The following is a 15,402-nucleotide window of genomic DNA, read 5'->3' as shown; positions in this document are numbered from 1 at the left end:
TATCGTCGCTGACCACCATCGTCCACCATGATCAACCACTATTATCACGATCGACCACCATAATCGACGCTCATTGTTGTCATCGGTGACCTGCTGCCTTCTGTCTCCACTGCCTCTATGACCGTCAGCCACTAATCATTATCATCTCTAGATTTATTTTACATCACGTAAAAAAAAAAACAATATTTTCATTTCTTTTATATTTAAACAACTCTAAAATATATTTTTTAATATTAATTTATTTTCAAACTATATTCCTTTTAAGCCAACTAAATCAACTCATAATAAAATTAGTCATTAATATGTTGCTCATATTTACATTTGTTAAAAGTTTTGAACATCAATTAAGGGGTTTTAAATTATGAGATGTGTGTACAATTTTACTTAACTCTAAAGGAAAAAATAAAAGGGAAATTTACATACATACCATTTTATTCATGTTATTTATAAATCTAACACCTAAAATATTAATATTACATACATACCACCCATATACAACTTTAATATCAAATATACCTCTCCTATAATTCATTTATACCATTCATACAATCCTATAAAATTTAATATTTCATTCCATGCAACTAAATTTGTTCTATGGGTATTAGTCATGTAATATTAATATTTTAAATATTAAACATATAAATAGCATGAAATAAAATTGTTGCATGTAAAACCCCCAAAATAAAATAAAATCAAATATAATATAAAGATATATCTAATAAATATTTTTCACAGCACCCTTTACACCCCTCACTTGCCTCATCGCCGCGGTAAGGAATATTATCATTTCAAATAAAAAATATATATTTTCAGCATTTTTCATCAAACGAAGAGGACAATCCGGTCCCCATCAGCCTCGGCGTCTGGGCAAAGAATATATTAATTTTATACTAAATCGATTTAATAAAATTATTTTTTCCTCCATTTACGGCCACGTCAGCCCTAGCATTCTCCTCTTCCACGGCACGTGCGGCATGCAGCTCCCACGTGCGGATCAGCTGCCCTGTACACCTCGCATGCGCAAACGCCGACGTGGCAGCAGATCTTGCTGTGGTTGACCAGGACTCAGCCCCGAGAGCAGAAGAATCCCGAAGGTCGAAACAGTAAAATAAATTAAATTTCCAGTTTTACCCTTCTGAAACAACCCAACGAATAGACGGCTGTGATTTGTCGTCGGGAAAAGGCGGGCGGGAAAAAGGAGAGAGAGAAACAAATGTAAGGGAAAATAATATTTTGCTTTTAAAATTCATTTAATGTAAAAGAAAAAAGAAAATAAAAAAGCGGACGTGACGGGGGATTGTATTCGGTTTATTTCGCTAGGGAAGGGATTTGAAGTCCAGGCTGGAATCTCATCTTTATCGGCTCAGTTTTTCCACCGGCTTTCTCGCAAATTGGTTCTTCTACTTCTTCACGCAGATTAGCTCGGCAGAGCGCAGCGGCGGCGGGCGGCGAAGCTTGATTTTTCTTGTCGTTTTGAAGGCGGCTTGATAGAGCGTTGTTGGAGAAGGAGAAAGGCTAGTTCGATTTCTTTGTGTTCTTGTTCATCTTCGATTTGGGAGGTGCCGGGCGGGCTAGTTGAAGGGATTGGGAAGGCGGAGCTTGCTGCACGAAGTTTTGTTGTTTTTGCTGGTTGGAAGGGAGAGTAACGGCGGCTGCAGTTAGAATAGGGTTGGAGGCTTTTCTGTTACGGGGATTTTTTGAATCAGGGCGGCTATTGTTTCCTCTTTTTGGATATTAGGGGCGTTCGATGCAACCCTTTGGTAGTCCTATTTCATGCCTTCGCCACTTCCCGGGGAGCTTAAGGAGGCTTTGGTCAAGGACCGGAAGCAGGACCGGGGTGCGAGCAGTGATGCGGTAGGCGGAGCGGGAGGTGTCGGTGGGGGCTCCAGCTCAACCGTTCGGGGGCGAGAGCCGTACCATGGGCAGCGAGACGTCTCTCGGGCCTCTCCACGTCGGGATTTGACAGGTATGTTGCGATATCCTCTTGAGATGTTGGAGATCTTGGAGATCTTGTAAGCCTTTTGTTGGAGCCATGATTTTTTATTTTGCCTATTTCTTGTTCGCGAATTTCTTCAAGGTCACTATAGGCACGATGGAGGGTATCAGCAGTTATATTCTGAAGAATCTAGTGGGCATGGTTGCACGCCTTCCCGGTCTGGGGATAAATTTTTGCCGGAAGAGGAGATCTTTAGGCTATCCTCTGGAAGGTGCGGCGGCAAGAGTACCGGAAGCGGTGGAAGAGAAAGCCGGGGATCTTCTCGGAGATCACCTTGCTTTGACTCTGGCGGTGACCATCCTCGGCAGCACCATGTTCCTCCCATAACTGCTCAGAGGTCTGTCGCTGTTCCAATAACACACGCATCTTCGTCATCTTCATCTCCGACCCCTTTGAAAAATCTTCCTGACAAGAACGATGGCGGTGTAATTGAAGGCGTGGGCACAGGCCAGAAATATGATCGGGACCATTCTTTGGGTTCGATCGCTTGGAAGCCTCTTAAGTGGACTCGGCCGTCTAGTTTGCCTTTGTCCAAGACTGTCCGATCTGAGAGTGAGGAGGCCAACGTAGAAATTTCGGTGCCTCAAGTGAAGGAATCTCCAGCGGGATCTCCTGTTACGTCACAGTTACGGTTGGATGATAAAGCTCCGAGTAAGAAGGCCCGTCTTGGCTGGGGTCAGGGTTTAGCAAAGTATGAGAAACAGAAGGTTGAAGGGTCTGTGGATGTTTCTAGCAATAATGGATCGGCTCAGTCAACCAACAGTGCCAAGTACATTTTCAGTGATTCAAGCCCTAAGATTCCTGTTCTTACGGGATCCATGTCTCCAGTTACCCCTTCTTCAGTTACATGCAGTTCATCTCCTGGTGAGTGAATCTTTTCCTCTTTTTCTCCACTTCCCGTGCAATCTACTTTATTCTGATCTGGGTATTCTGAAGCAACCTTCCTCTTATTACTGTTTTAAAATCACCTCCCATATCTACTGCTATCATTGTTAGGTTTGCTTTGGATGTATTGATTTTATTTGCACTTCGGATGAACCCATAGGAGTATCTACAATTTCTTTGATAATTGACGGGATGTGAACCTTGATATAGACGGTGCTTGCTTTTTCCAATTTAGCAAGGGTTTCTGACCTTGATGATGTTGTATTTATTCTTCGTGTTATGTAAATTTGGTTCCTTATTTAATAATCGACAGTTTGGCATACTTTCTTGATGTTGGGGACGTGTATTTTTGAAATAGCCATAAGAAATTGCTAGATCGTAATCTCAAGTGCCTATTATGCTATTTGTGGGTTCATTTATCCTCGCTGTCTTTTTTGCAACCACGTTTTCTTATACAACAACTCAGCTAGGGTGCAGTTTGGCTCTTATCATTATTGTATTGAAGCTATTTAGCTAGTGATCTTCTCTTATGGCGCATGATTGGAACAAACTTATTACTTGATTGAAATGTTTATATAATTCTTGCATACACGCCACTGCTTTTTTCTATCCCTAGTATTCCTTGGATGCGCATTTGATGTGAATTTTTTTTCTTTATTTATTGTAAATTTTCTTTTCTTCATTTAAATATCTAGAATTTGATTAAAATTTCATGTTAAGTAGACCCCCATTGCTTAGTTTGTAGAATTAGTTTTGTGAAGTAATCATAATGTGAGTTTTGTTGATCTTGTCACGGCTCAATCAAAGTTTCAAAATTTAATTATTATGGTCAACATTATTGTTCCAGGTCCATTTAAACATTTCAGTTAACATAAAAAATTTCAGTTGTTTTCTTGTTTGGAATATAATATCTAAAAGTGTTTAGTTTATTCTATATAAGGGTTTTTGTTTTGTTTTGTTTTTTAATTTTAAATTTTGTGCGTTGAAGCATAATTATTCACTCACACACCTATACAACAACAACATCAACATCAAGCCTTTGTCCCACTACGTGGGGTCACCTATGTCCTTATTAAAATTTGTGACCTATATCATAGGCGTCTAAGCACCATCAATTAGACCATGAGATAGAGGACATCCCATATAGGCATCATCCTTTAATGCTAATCTTGCATTTATCAATGCCAAAGTCAATTTTCCCCTTAGTCTCATGCCAATTAATTTTTCATTGTACCACTTGGCTTTTCATGTTTTTTCCATTTTGAAATCAAAGAAGCTAGTTTAAAAATGACTAGTAAAATTTGAAACCATGATCTATTCAATGTGACATTCAATTAAATAATTGAAATAAATAAACATGTATCTTTTGGCTTTGTTATTGCAAATTGTATTTTTTAGTATAAAACTTGAAATGCTGCATTTTGTTGAGGCTCTGTTGGCTTTGCATGTGTAGTTTATATAATGGAACATGAATTTATCCTTTCTTGTTGTAATTGAATGTTAGAGGCCTTCATATTCTAATGGTTTTGTGCCGTGCTTCATTTAGTATACTTCTTTTTTAGATGCATTGTATAATTTGTATAATAAACATTGGCCTTTCACATCAGTTCTTGTTATTCAATTGCCATTATGGTAACTTTATAGTAGTCTAGAAAATATGGTTTATGTTGATTATTTTAAAGATCGGATTAATGCTGCTATTTCTTGTGCGGATTATTTGGCTTTTCCATTTAAGCAGAACTCGTGATTGATGCTTTTAAACTCCTTTTTTTGTTGGTTTATTTTTATTTTCCGAAAAAATAGCGTTAAAGAATATGTTTACCTCCACCTTTTAGACAATCAATCTTTTAGGGTCTTTTTTGTGTGCTTTACATGTAAAAATTTGCACAATTGTTCAACCATTTCAGATTATTTTTGGTGTTCTGAATATGATTTTACTTTTCTTGCTTTCTCTTATACCTTATTGTTATGTTTCAGCTGGTACAGATGAAAAGCTCTCCATAAAGGGATTAAATGCTGAAACCGATCGAGCTCAGTGCAGTGATTCATTTGGACTTGGGCCTCATGATTCGTCAGAGGATATTTTTATTAAATTGGATCAACTGGATGCCAATTCCATAAATAAACTTGCTTTGCTGCTTAGTGATTTGATGCAGCCTGAAGATGCCTGTTCAGGAGATTCATCGTTCACCAGAAATTCAACTATAAATAAGCTGCTACTATTAAAGAAAGATATATCCAAAGAACTTGAAAAAACTGAATGTGAAATTGACTTATTTGAAAACAGGCTGAAGTCTATTAATGGTGATGGGCAGAGAAATGATTTTCAGGAATGTACATACACATCCCCAAAAGATGGTGTTGCACATCCTAGTGTAAAATCAGTTGATGCTTCAAAGTCGTTGTTGAAATTATCTTCTGATAGCTGTGCGGTGGATTCTTCTGCTGTTCTAGAAGGACATGAGGCTATACACACTCATTTATCAGAAGTGCATACAGCTGCTGTGAAGGACACAAGTGATGATCTCCAATTGATGCGTTTGGAGCAGGAGTATCCTAATTCTTTCACTCTAATGCAGCCTGCTGTGCTATTGCCAGATGATATTTGCAGTCATGAACAGGCTTCTTGCATGGACTACAGAGCAGAAAAAGCAGATGATAGTCTGCTTGCTTTTATAATGGCTTCTAACAGGGCTGCTGCCAAAAGAGCTTCAGAGGAATTTGATCAGGCCATGCCGCCTGGTTTTCACCAGTTCAATGTTTCAGAATCATATTTGTTGCACTGCAGGAAGAATTACATGCATGTTAAAGGAAGACTAGCCATGAACAAGCGTATATTGAAATTCAAAGAGCGTATTCTTGCGCTTAAGTTTAGGGCTTTACACCATTTATGGAGGGAGGATCTTGGCCTGCTGACAATGAGAAAGCATCGGCCAAAATCAAGCAAGCGTTTTGAAGTAAATAGCCGTTCATCGCATTCTGCTTTACAGAAGCATCGATCTTCCATCCGTTCTCGATTTGCATTACCTGGTTAGTATTATATTTTGACATTGCATTTTTTTACATACTTTAATATACTTGCTGAGTGGTGATTTTTCTTTTTTAAGCTCATGGAAGAATTGCTCCCAATGATAATTTTTTTCTGAAGTCTTCTACTGGTTTTACCTACAGTTTTAGAAGTCTAATTCTATTGTTTGTGAAGAATTTCACATATTCCCCCAAAATTGTGCCTATTTTTCAAGTTTTTTGTTATATCCTCATATTAGTGTTGTTAGTCAACATGTTTGATATTATTCTTATTAAAATTTCCGTCAATTTAAGTTTTATTAGCATGAGTTACCAAATTTCGTGTGGATAAAGTTGGGGGAAGTTCTCTTATATTAGTAACACTCTTCCGCAAAATGTAAAAATTGCATCTGAATTACTGCCAGGCCATTGTTTTTGTGGAAGTTAAGATGACATTGTACATTGTATATTTAAAATCAATCTCTTAATATTTTTATTTACTTCTCAAGATTTTTTTTTTTTGACTTGCATGTTGCATCAAAATCCTTATTTTTAATATTCATATGATAGCATGCGACTATTTAACTGGAATTGTGATGAAAAGTTGGCAAGGGTTAGGATATCTCATGCTAGGTACACATTACCATTTTATGAATGGAGGTGAATATAAGATATAGATTTGCTATATGAAATGTGAGGACATTACATCTTGAGATGAGAGTTGATGGGTATACTTATCTTCAGATAAAATTTGAATCGGATTATTAATATGATGTTTGTTAGTAAGATAATTATTGATAATGATATTATAAATGCGGTTAATGTATGTGCTCTTCAATTTGGATTAGAAGATTGTTTGAAAAATTCAATTTAAGTGAAGATTGATGAAATATTGCAATGTATACCTAAGGAAGAAGTGATTTTTGTTGGTGCTTAAATCAAAATAGAGGGAGAAGAATGATGAAATGTTGCAATCTATACCTGAGGAAGAAGTGACGTTAGCTGGGACTTGAATGAAAATAGAGGTTTTAGTAGGGATGGGTGTAAGATGGTTCTTAGGTTGAGTTTGAATGCACAACATATACTAGTGTGTGTGTGTGTTCTCAAGGCTTATGTCTCTTTGAAAGTTGGAAGCAAGCTTATTTGGTATAAGAATGTTTTAACTCTTTATCTTTTGTTGCTTCTTTCATTTAGGTAATAATAATTGCATGAAGATGCAAATAAGCTTGGATTGATGTTGCTTCATCAGTGCTTTGCTGTAATCATTCAACCACATCATATATTTCATTTAAAAGTAATTGAATGCCATGTGCAGAAGCATAAAATATATGCAAGTTTATTTTCCAATAAACATGTCTTATGCAGACTTAAAATTAGAAATATTTTCCAAAATAAACTGAAGAATTTGTCAAGGGCCTATATCCTCGAAAACCAATGGGAGATCTTCAAGAAACAAGCCAGTCTGTGTTTGTTTCAAAATTTATGGTTGCTTTGAACAACTCAAATATTTGACATCATTGTATTGACTGAGAGTTTTTCTTATTTTAAAATGCACTCAACAAACATTTTTCTTGAATCTTGTTGAAGTTTTGTTCTTAGTGTAGATCAACTTTACCAAATTCAACTTAAAATGCTTAGTATTAGGATGTGAAGAGTCAAGATGTTGATGTCATGTTTCGGACATTGATGTGTTATAGGTATCGGGAGTCGATATTGAGACGTTGTTGGTTGTTGATGTTGAGATGACGTTAGAGAAAGATGAGATGTGGAGGTTGCATAGGGTGGGATTGTGGGTGTAAAAATTGATGGTGTCAAGTGTCAATATTAAAGTAGTGTCAGACTTCGATGTTGAGATGGATTTGAAACGTTGATTTTGTGACAACATCAAATGTTGATGTTGAGTTGGCATTGAGCATTGTTGTGAGACCCTAGTCATGACCCACTAGAGAGAAATTAGAATGAGAATGTTTGAGGAATTGATTATTGAGTGTGTATGATTGATTTAGAGTTGTGGAGAGGAAATAAGAAATTTAACTTTTTTCAATAAGTAAAATTTTAAAAGAGAAATTAAATTTAAAATTTCCTTTTCATAAAATATTTAAGGAGCACTTTGGACGCATGGCCATTTTGTTTTTATTTTTTTTATTTTTTAAATCGGATATACCTTTAGTGTGTACAACATGTGTTTGAGGTGTTTTGGACTCGCGTCATGTTATAGAAATGCCATCCATAGCATTTTTTTGGAGTATAAGTGTCAGAGCATCATAGGGTTGTAGAGTGACTAAACACTCCCCAATTATAATAATATTCCATTAAGGATTGACATTTTACTTTATTTTAAGTGGCGAGGGCTCTTTTGAAATAAGTTGCAAGTTAGGTAAATGAAAAATTATTATAGTAGACATATGCCTTAGAGTTAGTTTAAGAAAGACAAAATTTGTGATGCAATTTTTGTAGGTGTGATGTTAATAGTATTGTCCATTATTGTTAGGAGGTATATTGATGTTCTTGTGATAGGGTCAAGTCTTTTATTATTATTATAACAAACGATGATATGAATGTTGCTATAATTTTGATTTAGGGTTGAAATTATGATTGAAACTAACTCGAAATGTGCTTAATTATTCAAAATTGGCATGAAATATAAATAAATTTTCTCTGACTTGAAGATGGATTAACTTCGATATATATGATATATATCACATGTGTTTTAACACATGTAAATGGAATACATATATTCATAAATTATATATCACATAGATAGCACGCACACACTTGAGTACACATTTAGTAGGTGGTATTCCGTTGATTTGGATGGGTTGGTTGATGGATTTGTTAAACCAATTATACCATATTGACCAAATTATGGGTAAAATCAAACAAAACCAAATCTCATTATAGCTTGGGCTTATTTGATTTAGTTTCTGTTTAACCAAAATTTGAAATTCTAACAAAGGTAGGCATTCTTAAGTATAATATAAATAAATACGATCAAATTAAATTATCTAAATAAGGAATTGTACGCTTGCCTTTTTAATTCATTTATGAAATTTCAAATTTCAATTGTAATTATATTATTTTAAAATATTTAATTGAACCATTAGCTTTAATTCAAATAAGCCTTACTTCCTTAGCAAAAATCGAATCTTCCCTTAGTAAATCAATTTAAATCAATAAAATATATTCAATTAGGTTTGGTTTTTCGGTTTAAGCCAATTAATGCACATTCCTATACACATGCATGTATTTATATATTGTATTTTATAATAACTATAAATAAATAATAAATACATATATGAGCTATAGTTTTGTTGGCAATTCAAAAATATTCTATAAATTTAATATACTTGACTTGATTTTGCATGAAACCTGACTTGAAATCTGTTTTTGTCAACTTGAATTAGCTTTCTGAGTTGAAATCATATCCTTTAATTTGGAGTTGAATCTGGCTTGTGTGAGTTCAATTCGATATAATCCTCAACTCTAGAGCTAAGTTTGAGTGGATGAAATAAATAAGTGCCTCAGAAGTATCTAGCATGAGTATTAAGGTAACATTTGTAAAATTTCAATTAAAATTGCTATATTTGAATGCATTGAGTTTTGCATTGATAAAAACTAATTGGTAGATAAATTGAGGGTGGCATATATGAGAGTGTTAATTTGGATATATGAAAAAACTATTAAAGATAAATTAAGAAACCATTGTAGTAGATGAATAATTATAATTATATTGATTTAAGTTAATGTAGTTGAAAACAGATTTAGGAGATTGTAAATGTATAGAAAAGTATAGCAAATGAAGCCATTTGATTGTCATACAAAATATCATCTATTAGACATAAGTAAATATGGATAAAAGTTGATCGAAGTAATTTGTGAAGATTATGTTTACATTTTTGGCAATATTAGAAGGGTGTATGAATGAATTGAAATTGAGTATTTATGAGGCTGGTCCCCCTAATTGGTGGGATAGGGCTAATGATTTTGCAATGAAGTTTGTGTAACAAGTTTTGCTGTAACATAAGTAGATTTACTTACAAAGAATAAATCTATATATACTCTTAATTCAGAAGAAATATAGGTCATGCAGCAACAGTATGGGAATTCATATAGTATGATATCTCTATCGGTTTCAAATAGGGATTGACTGGCAATAATTTTAGGTTTCTATTTTAGTGAAGCAATAGTTTTTCTTACATATATCTAATTTGTGGCTCTTGGCATTTTTTTAACAAGCTTTGGTTGATAGGCTCATCTCTAGGCGAGGAGTTTTCATATTACAAATTTGGGCACTCTGCACACTTGTGTTTCTTTTATTAAAATTGTACTGTACAAGTGCCTGCATTTGTTTTCCCCATCTAAGTTCATGTCAGTATATCCAACTTGTCTGCTTTATTCATTAAAATTTTATTGGCATTTGAATTTTTGGTCTCACTTTTTTTATCATAAAATATTTATAAACTAATATTCTAAGATTTTCATGAATTTGCTTGTGTCAAGAACACTGGAAATGAAATGTTTGCTTGCTGTGCACTAGTGAAACACTAATGAAAAGATGATTGCAGCTGGATTTAATTTATCTTTGCCCTTGTGACTTTGAGTGTATTGCCCACTACCTCAATCTTTAGTTCTACAAGCCCTGCTACGTTAGAATTGCATCTCATGTATGACCTGAATTTCTTTGATTAAAATTATATTCTTAATCTATTCATTGGTAGCACCAGTTTAACATACAAGGTATTTTGCTCATACAACAATGAGAATGATTTTCCTCCTCATAGCACCAGTTTAACATACATGGTATTTTGCTCATACAATAATGGGAATGATTTTCAATGTTAACCTGATCATAGCAAATGGCATGGTTGAAATCTGTGTGGACAATATCAGTATTTAGTATGCATTCACAGTTATTTTGATATATACCCTTGCATGGATTGACCAGATATCTTACAAATATAACTTTGACTACTATGGGAACCAGGTAGCATGTAAACCAAAATAAGGATTGCATGCAATAATTTGCCTTTGCTGGTATTATGGAATTGCATCGTTTATGTATCTCGCATGATGGAAACAAGCATTTTGTTAATTTTCTCTCTGATAAAATGTTTTCCGTAACACCAGTATGTATGTTTGAAGTGGTGGCGACTTTCAAGAATTTTGCACATATGTCCCTTTTTAGCAATTCATTCATAGATAATATCTGTCACTGTAATATAGTTTTGTGAATGTACCTATTTACACTTTGATTTGTAGTTATTTGGATAATCATCTCTCTCTCTCTCTCTCTCTCTCTCTCTATATATATATATATATATACACACACACACACACATGCTGAAACAGTATGCTTTCCTCTGATTAGTTGCACTTTCTTTGTCAGTCATAACTGCTTCTCTTTTTCTCCAGCACACTCAACCTTGGCTTTCTAAATGGCCAGACAAATAGACAACCATACCCAATTAACTTCACGATCAACACTTAAGCTCCCGACATCACTAAACTTTCTGTTTTACCCCAGGTGGTTTACTTTGTTATTCACAGATGAGTGCTTCAGCGGAAAGCGAACAAAAAATCAATGGCTTTGTTTTCCCTAGCAGTAATTATTTATGGATTATGCCCTTAACCTGCGTCATTGTCTTTACCACTGGCTTTCGGTCAGTTTGGAAAATCATTTTTTTCTTTTGTAGGCGTTCGTGACGTACGTCAGGCACAAGAAAAAATTAGTGCAACTTTCTAATGCATTTCTCAATATGTTCTGTTTCTCTTGTGTGTCCGTCTTATGATGCATTCTCTATTGCAGCTGGCAACCTTACCATGGTCCCTACAACAGAAATACTCGACTTTACCAGTAAGCTACTTTCGGATTCTCAGATGAGGCTTTACAGGGATAACCTGAAGATGCCAGCACAAATTATTGATGAAAATGATAGGAGGTACTCTAGATTTAACTCCAACAATGGTTTAATAGAGAACCCACCTGCTCTTGAGAAGGAAAGAGTGATGGTGAATCCTTGGATTCAGGATGAGAAGGAAGTTTTCTTAGAAATGCTTGCTACATTCGGGAAAGACTTCAAAAAAATTTCTTCATTTCTTAGTCACAAAACAACCGCAGACTGCATTGAATTTTATTATAAGAACCACAAATCCGAGAGCTTTACTGAAGTGAAGAAGCATCTCAAGCGGAGAAAAAAATTGCAGAGTCGACACTGCAACACATACCTAGTAACTTCCGAAGCTAGGTTTAAGCGTGAGACTAATGCTACTTCCCTGGAATTGTTGGGTGAAGCATCAATGATAGCTGCAGAGAGCAACTGCAACAAAAGAAACAGTCTAAAGCAGACTGGCAAGTCAGGTTACCATGACACCAAAGTTTTTCGACGGAGCTATGGTTCTTTAGAGAAGGCTAATAGTGAAATTTCTGGAAGCGACAGAGAAGTTGCTGCTGCTGATGTGCTGGCTGGTATATGTGGTGCTCTATCATCGGATGCAATGAGCTCTTGTGTTACTAGCTCTATTGATCCATCAGAGAGGTTGCACTTTGCATCAATTGACTGTTCTCTAACACCAGAAGCAGCCCATGTGATAGATGAAGAAGACACATGTTCTGAGGAGAGTTCTGATGAATTGGAGTCAGCTGATTGGACCGACGAGGAGAAATACATGTTCATCAGAGCATTTAACATGTATGGGAAGGACTTTGTTAAAGTTTCTCATTATGTCAGAACAAGGTCACGTGACCAATGCAAGATTTTTTATAGCAAGGCTCGAAAATGTCTTAGTCTTGATGTGATCCAACCTGGGTCCACCAATGGGGTGACACCACTGAGTGATGTTAATGGAGGGAGAAGTGATACTGATGATGCTTGTGCTGCGGAGATTGATTCAGCAATCTGTAGTACACAGTCATGCTCTAAGATGGATGTTGACTTCACACAGTCCTTGTTAGAAACCTGTAGCGACGCAGCTCAACAAGCAGATGCTGATAGGTCATGTGAGCAATGTGAGATTGTTGTATCCATTCCAGATGAAGTTGAGGGAAAGTTTGATGATAAGGTTTCAGTTCGTAATGACGATAAACTTGTAATTGAGCAGGGAAATCTTGAGTTTGGGAAGGATCAAGGGGAAATATGTAGTTCTGGTTTGAGAAGGAAAGAGCATGAGCAACTTCATGGAGCTGTTGAGTTTTTTGCGGACACTCAAACAAATAATGAGAATACTGATGAAATATTAAGTCCAGGGAAGCCCGCAGTTAAGTTACATTGTGAAATCGAGTTTAATTCACTGACTTCTGCAGAGGCACCACAGAAAGCTAACTGTGGAAGCTCTGATGCTAAGGAATCAAATAAAGAAGTGGACTCAAATCAGTTTGTTGGGCTGCCTGACCCTGCAGTTGAGAATAAAGCACATTTTAAGATTAAGGAAATTGCTAATGTTGGTGATTCCTTTATCTTTGGCCCAAATTCACATTCTAGTGGAAATTCTTGCAATGATGTAGAGCAAAAGAATGATGGATGCCCTAGTCTTCTCTCTTCCAATTTCCAGCAGCAGGTTCCCTTGGAGCTTCTTTGTTCTATGCAAAAAAGACCTCAGACTGAAGTTGTCATTCCTTTTGATGAGGCTGATAACAAAACTTCCATTGCCATTCTCAATTTGCAGAATGGGGGAGATAAGTCCCGACAAGAACCAGTTGGTAGAGATCTTTCTCAGAATCTGCTTAAAACCTCATTTCCAAATCAGATGGATCCTTCTTTGCATGTTGCCAGTAGTTGTTTCATACAGTCATTTACTCAGAATCTCAAAGAGTCGAAAATTGACAAAAAGTTGATTGATAACAATTCAATACTTGATATGCCCAAAATGGCAGATTGTTCTTTTGTTCCAGGATTGAACAATGACAAGTGTGTTTGTGCAGAGGTTTCAAGTTCCAGTCCTGGGATCGCATTAACCTCCAGGTTGGAACATAAATCAGAGAGACGCCTTGCTGAAGCTAAATCAGAAACACACAGAACTAAAAACTTACAAGGCGATCACATTGCAGAGTCTGCGGATCAGTCTCAGCGAGTAGGTGATTTGAAGTTGTTTGGTCAGATTCTTACCCATCAATCATTACAGAAATCATCAGAGAGTATAATGCCACTCTCACCCAGACACAATTCAAATGCAACCACTAATTCATCCAGCTGCTGGAAGGATGCAGCTATATTTGCGCCCCCAAGGCCTGCAAAGAATGGCCTGTTGCACCATCAGGGGGATCTACCTCAAAGAAGCTACGGTTTCTGGGATGGCAACAGGGTTCAAACTGGCTTGTCATCCTTGCCAGAACCTGCCATTGTGTTGGCAAATTATCAAGCCTCTTTGGCTGGCATGCCTTTCGTCGCAGGCAGCACCATTGATTATGAGCAGCAAGCTCAAATGCAATCCGCTTCGACGCCCGAGTTGCAGAAAAGAAATGGTTTTGATTTACTATCTGGTTTCCAGCAACAAGGGAGGATCATGCACCTGGGTGTGAACATTGTTGCTGGAGGAGGGATTATGGTTGGAGGTAATGGGGTATCCGACCCGGTCGCCGCCCTCCAGATGCATTATTCAGGAAGAAGGTCGAAGATCCTTGCCGGCGAGTTGGATTCATTGATGGGAGACACTGGAGGAAGGTAGTATTGTGGAAATGGAGGAAAGTGTAGTAAATCTGTTATTGGTAGTTGGCTTCAGCTGTATCATATAGTTAGTAGTTTCATAACCTGAATGAAACCGATGAGGTGGGAGTTGGGTTGGCTTGCTGTCCATATAGTGTTGTTGTAGCCTTCTTCTAGTAGTCTCTTGATGCTTTGAATTTCTTTTATCCATTAATTTCCCTCGGTCATGCCAGAGAGGTGTTCAGGAGCTATGATTCCTTTTATTTTTGTTTTATTGTCATTATTTCTTTTTGTAGCTCTCCATACACTGTCGACCAGGCTTCCCACTGGCTTTATTGTGTATTTTTACTGATGCGTTTGTAGTTTTGAATTGTAGTGGCTAAAAGCCTTGTTTGCGCATAAAGCCCCGTCTATTCAAGATGGTCTATGGCTTTGAAAATGTTTTTTTGACGCTTTGATACTTTTTTTTTAATTTTTGATTGGCAATTCACTGCAAATATTTGCTGGCCACTGTGTTAGGGATTGTATCTCTCCTTTCTTTTATTTCTGCAGGTGTTGTTTCATTCAATTTTTGGTATGAGAAAGAGTCAATTTGCTGCAATTGTTGCTCTTTTTTGTTCTTTAGACTGCGCACATATTTGGCTATTTTGTTTTTGCAATTTTTCAGAAATTTTATGAAAGAAAGTTGAATTTAATTAAATTTTTTATTATTTTAAATGTGATTAAGTTTTTGTTTGGGATGGTTTTCTTTCTGCTTATTATAATAGCTTTTTAGTACAATTTTTATATTTTTTTATTAAAAAGTTGATTTAAAAAGTAGAAAGAAAATCATCCTGAACGAAGACTAAGGTTTTGTTTGGGACAATTTTTTTGTTG

General features: G+C 36.1%; 1 protein-coding gene across 1 annotated transcript; it reads left to right on the top strand.

Annotated features, from left to right (window-relative positions):
• The first annotated feature begins 1,320 nt into the window (after positions 1 to 1,320).
• Positions 1,321 to 15,036, top strand: LOC110103475. Its single transcript, XM_020832218.2, has 4 exons — positions 1,321 to 1,966; positions 2,078 to 2,860; positions 4,859 to 5,911; positions 11,694 to 15,036. Exons 1-4 carry the CDS (start codon positions 1,774 to 1,776, stop codon positions 14,546 to 14,548), a joined length of 4,884 nt encoding a protein of 1,627 aa, XP_020687877.1. The 5' UTR covers positions 1,321 to 1,773; the 3' UTR covers positions 14,549 to 15,036.
• Positions 15,037 to 15,402: the final 366 nt, after the last annotated feature.

Source organism: Dendrobium catenatum, unplaced genomic scaffold, assembly GCF_001605985.2.
Source record: "Dendrobium catenatum unplaced genomic scaffold, ASM160598v2 fragScaff_scaffold_1500, whole genome shotgun sequence".
Lineage (NCBI taxonomy): Eukaryota > Viridiplantae > Streptophyta > Magnoliopsida > Asparagales > Orchidaceae > Dendrobium > Dendrobium catenatum.
This window is presented reverse-complemented; position numbering and strand designations above follow the sequence as displayed.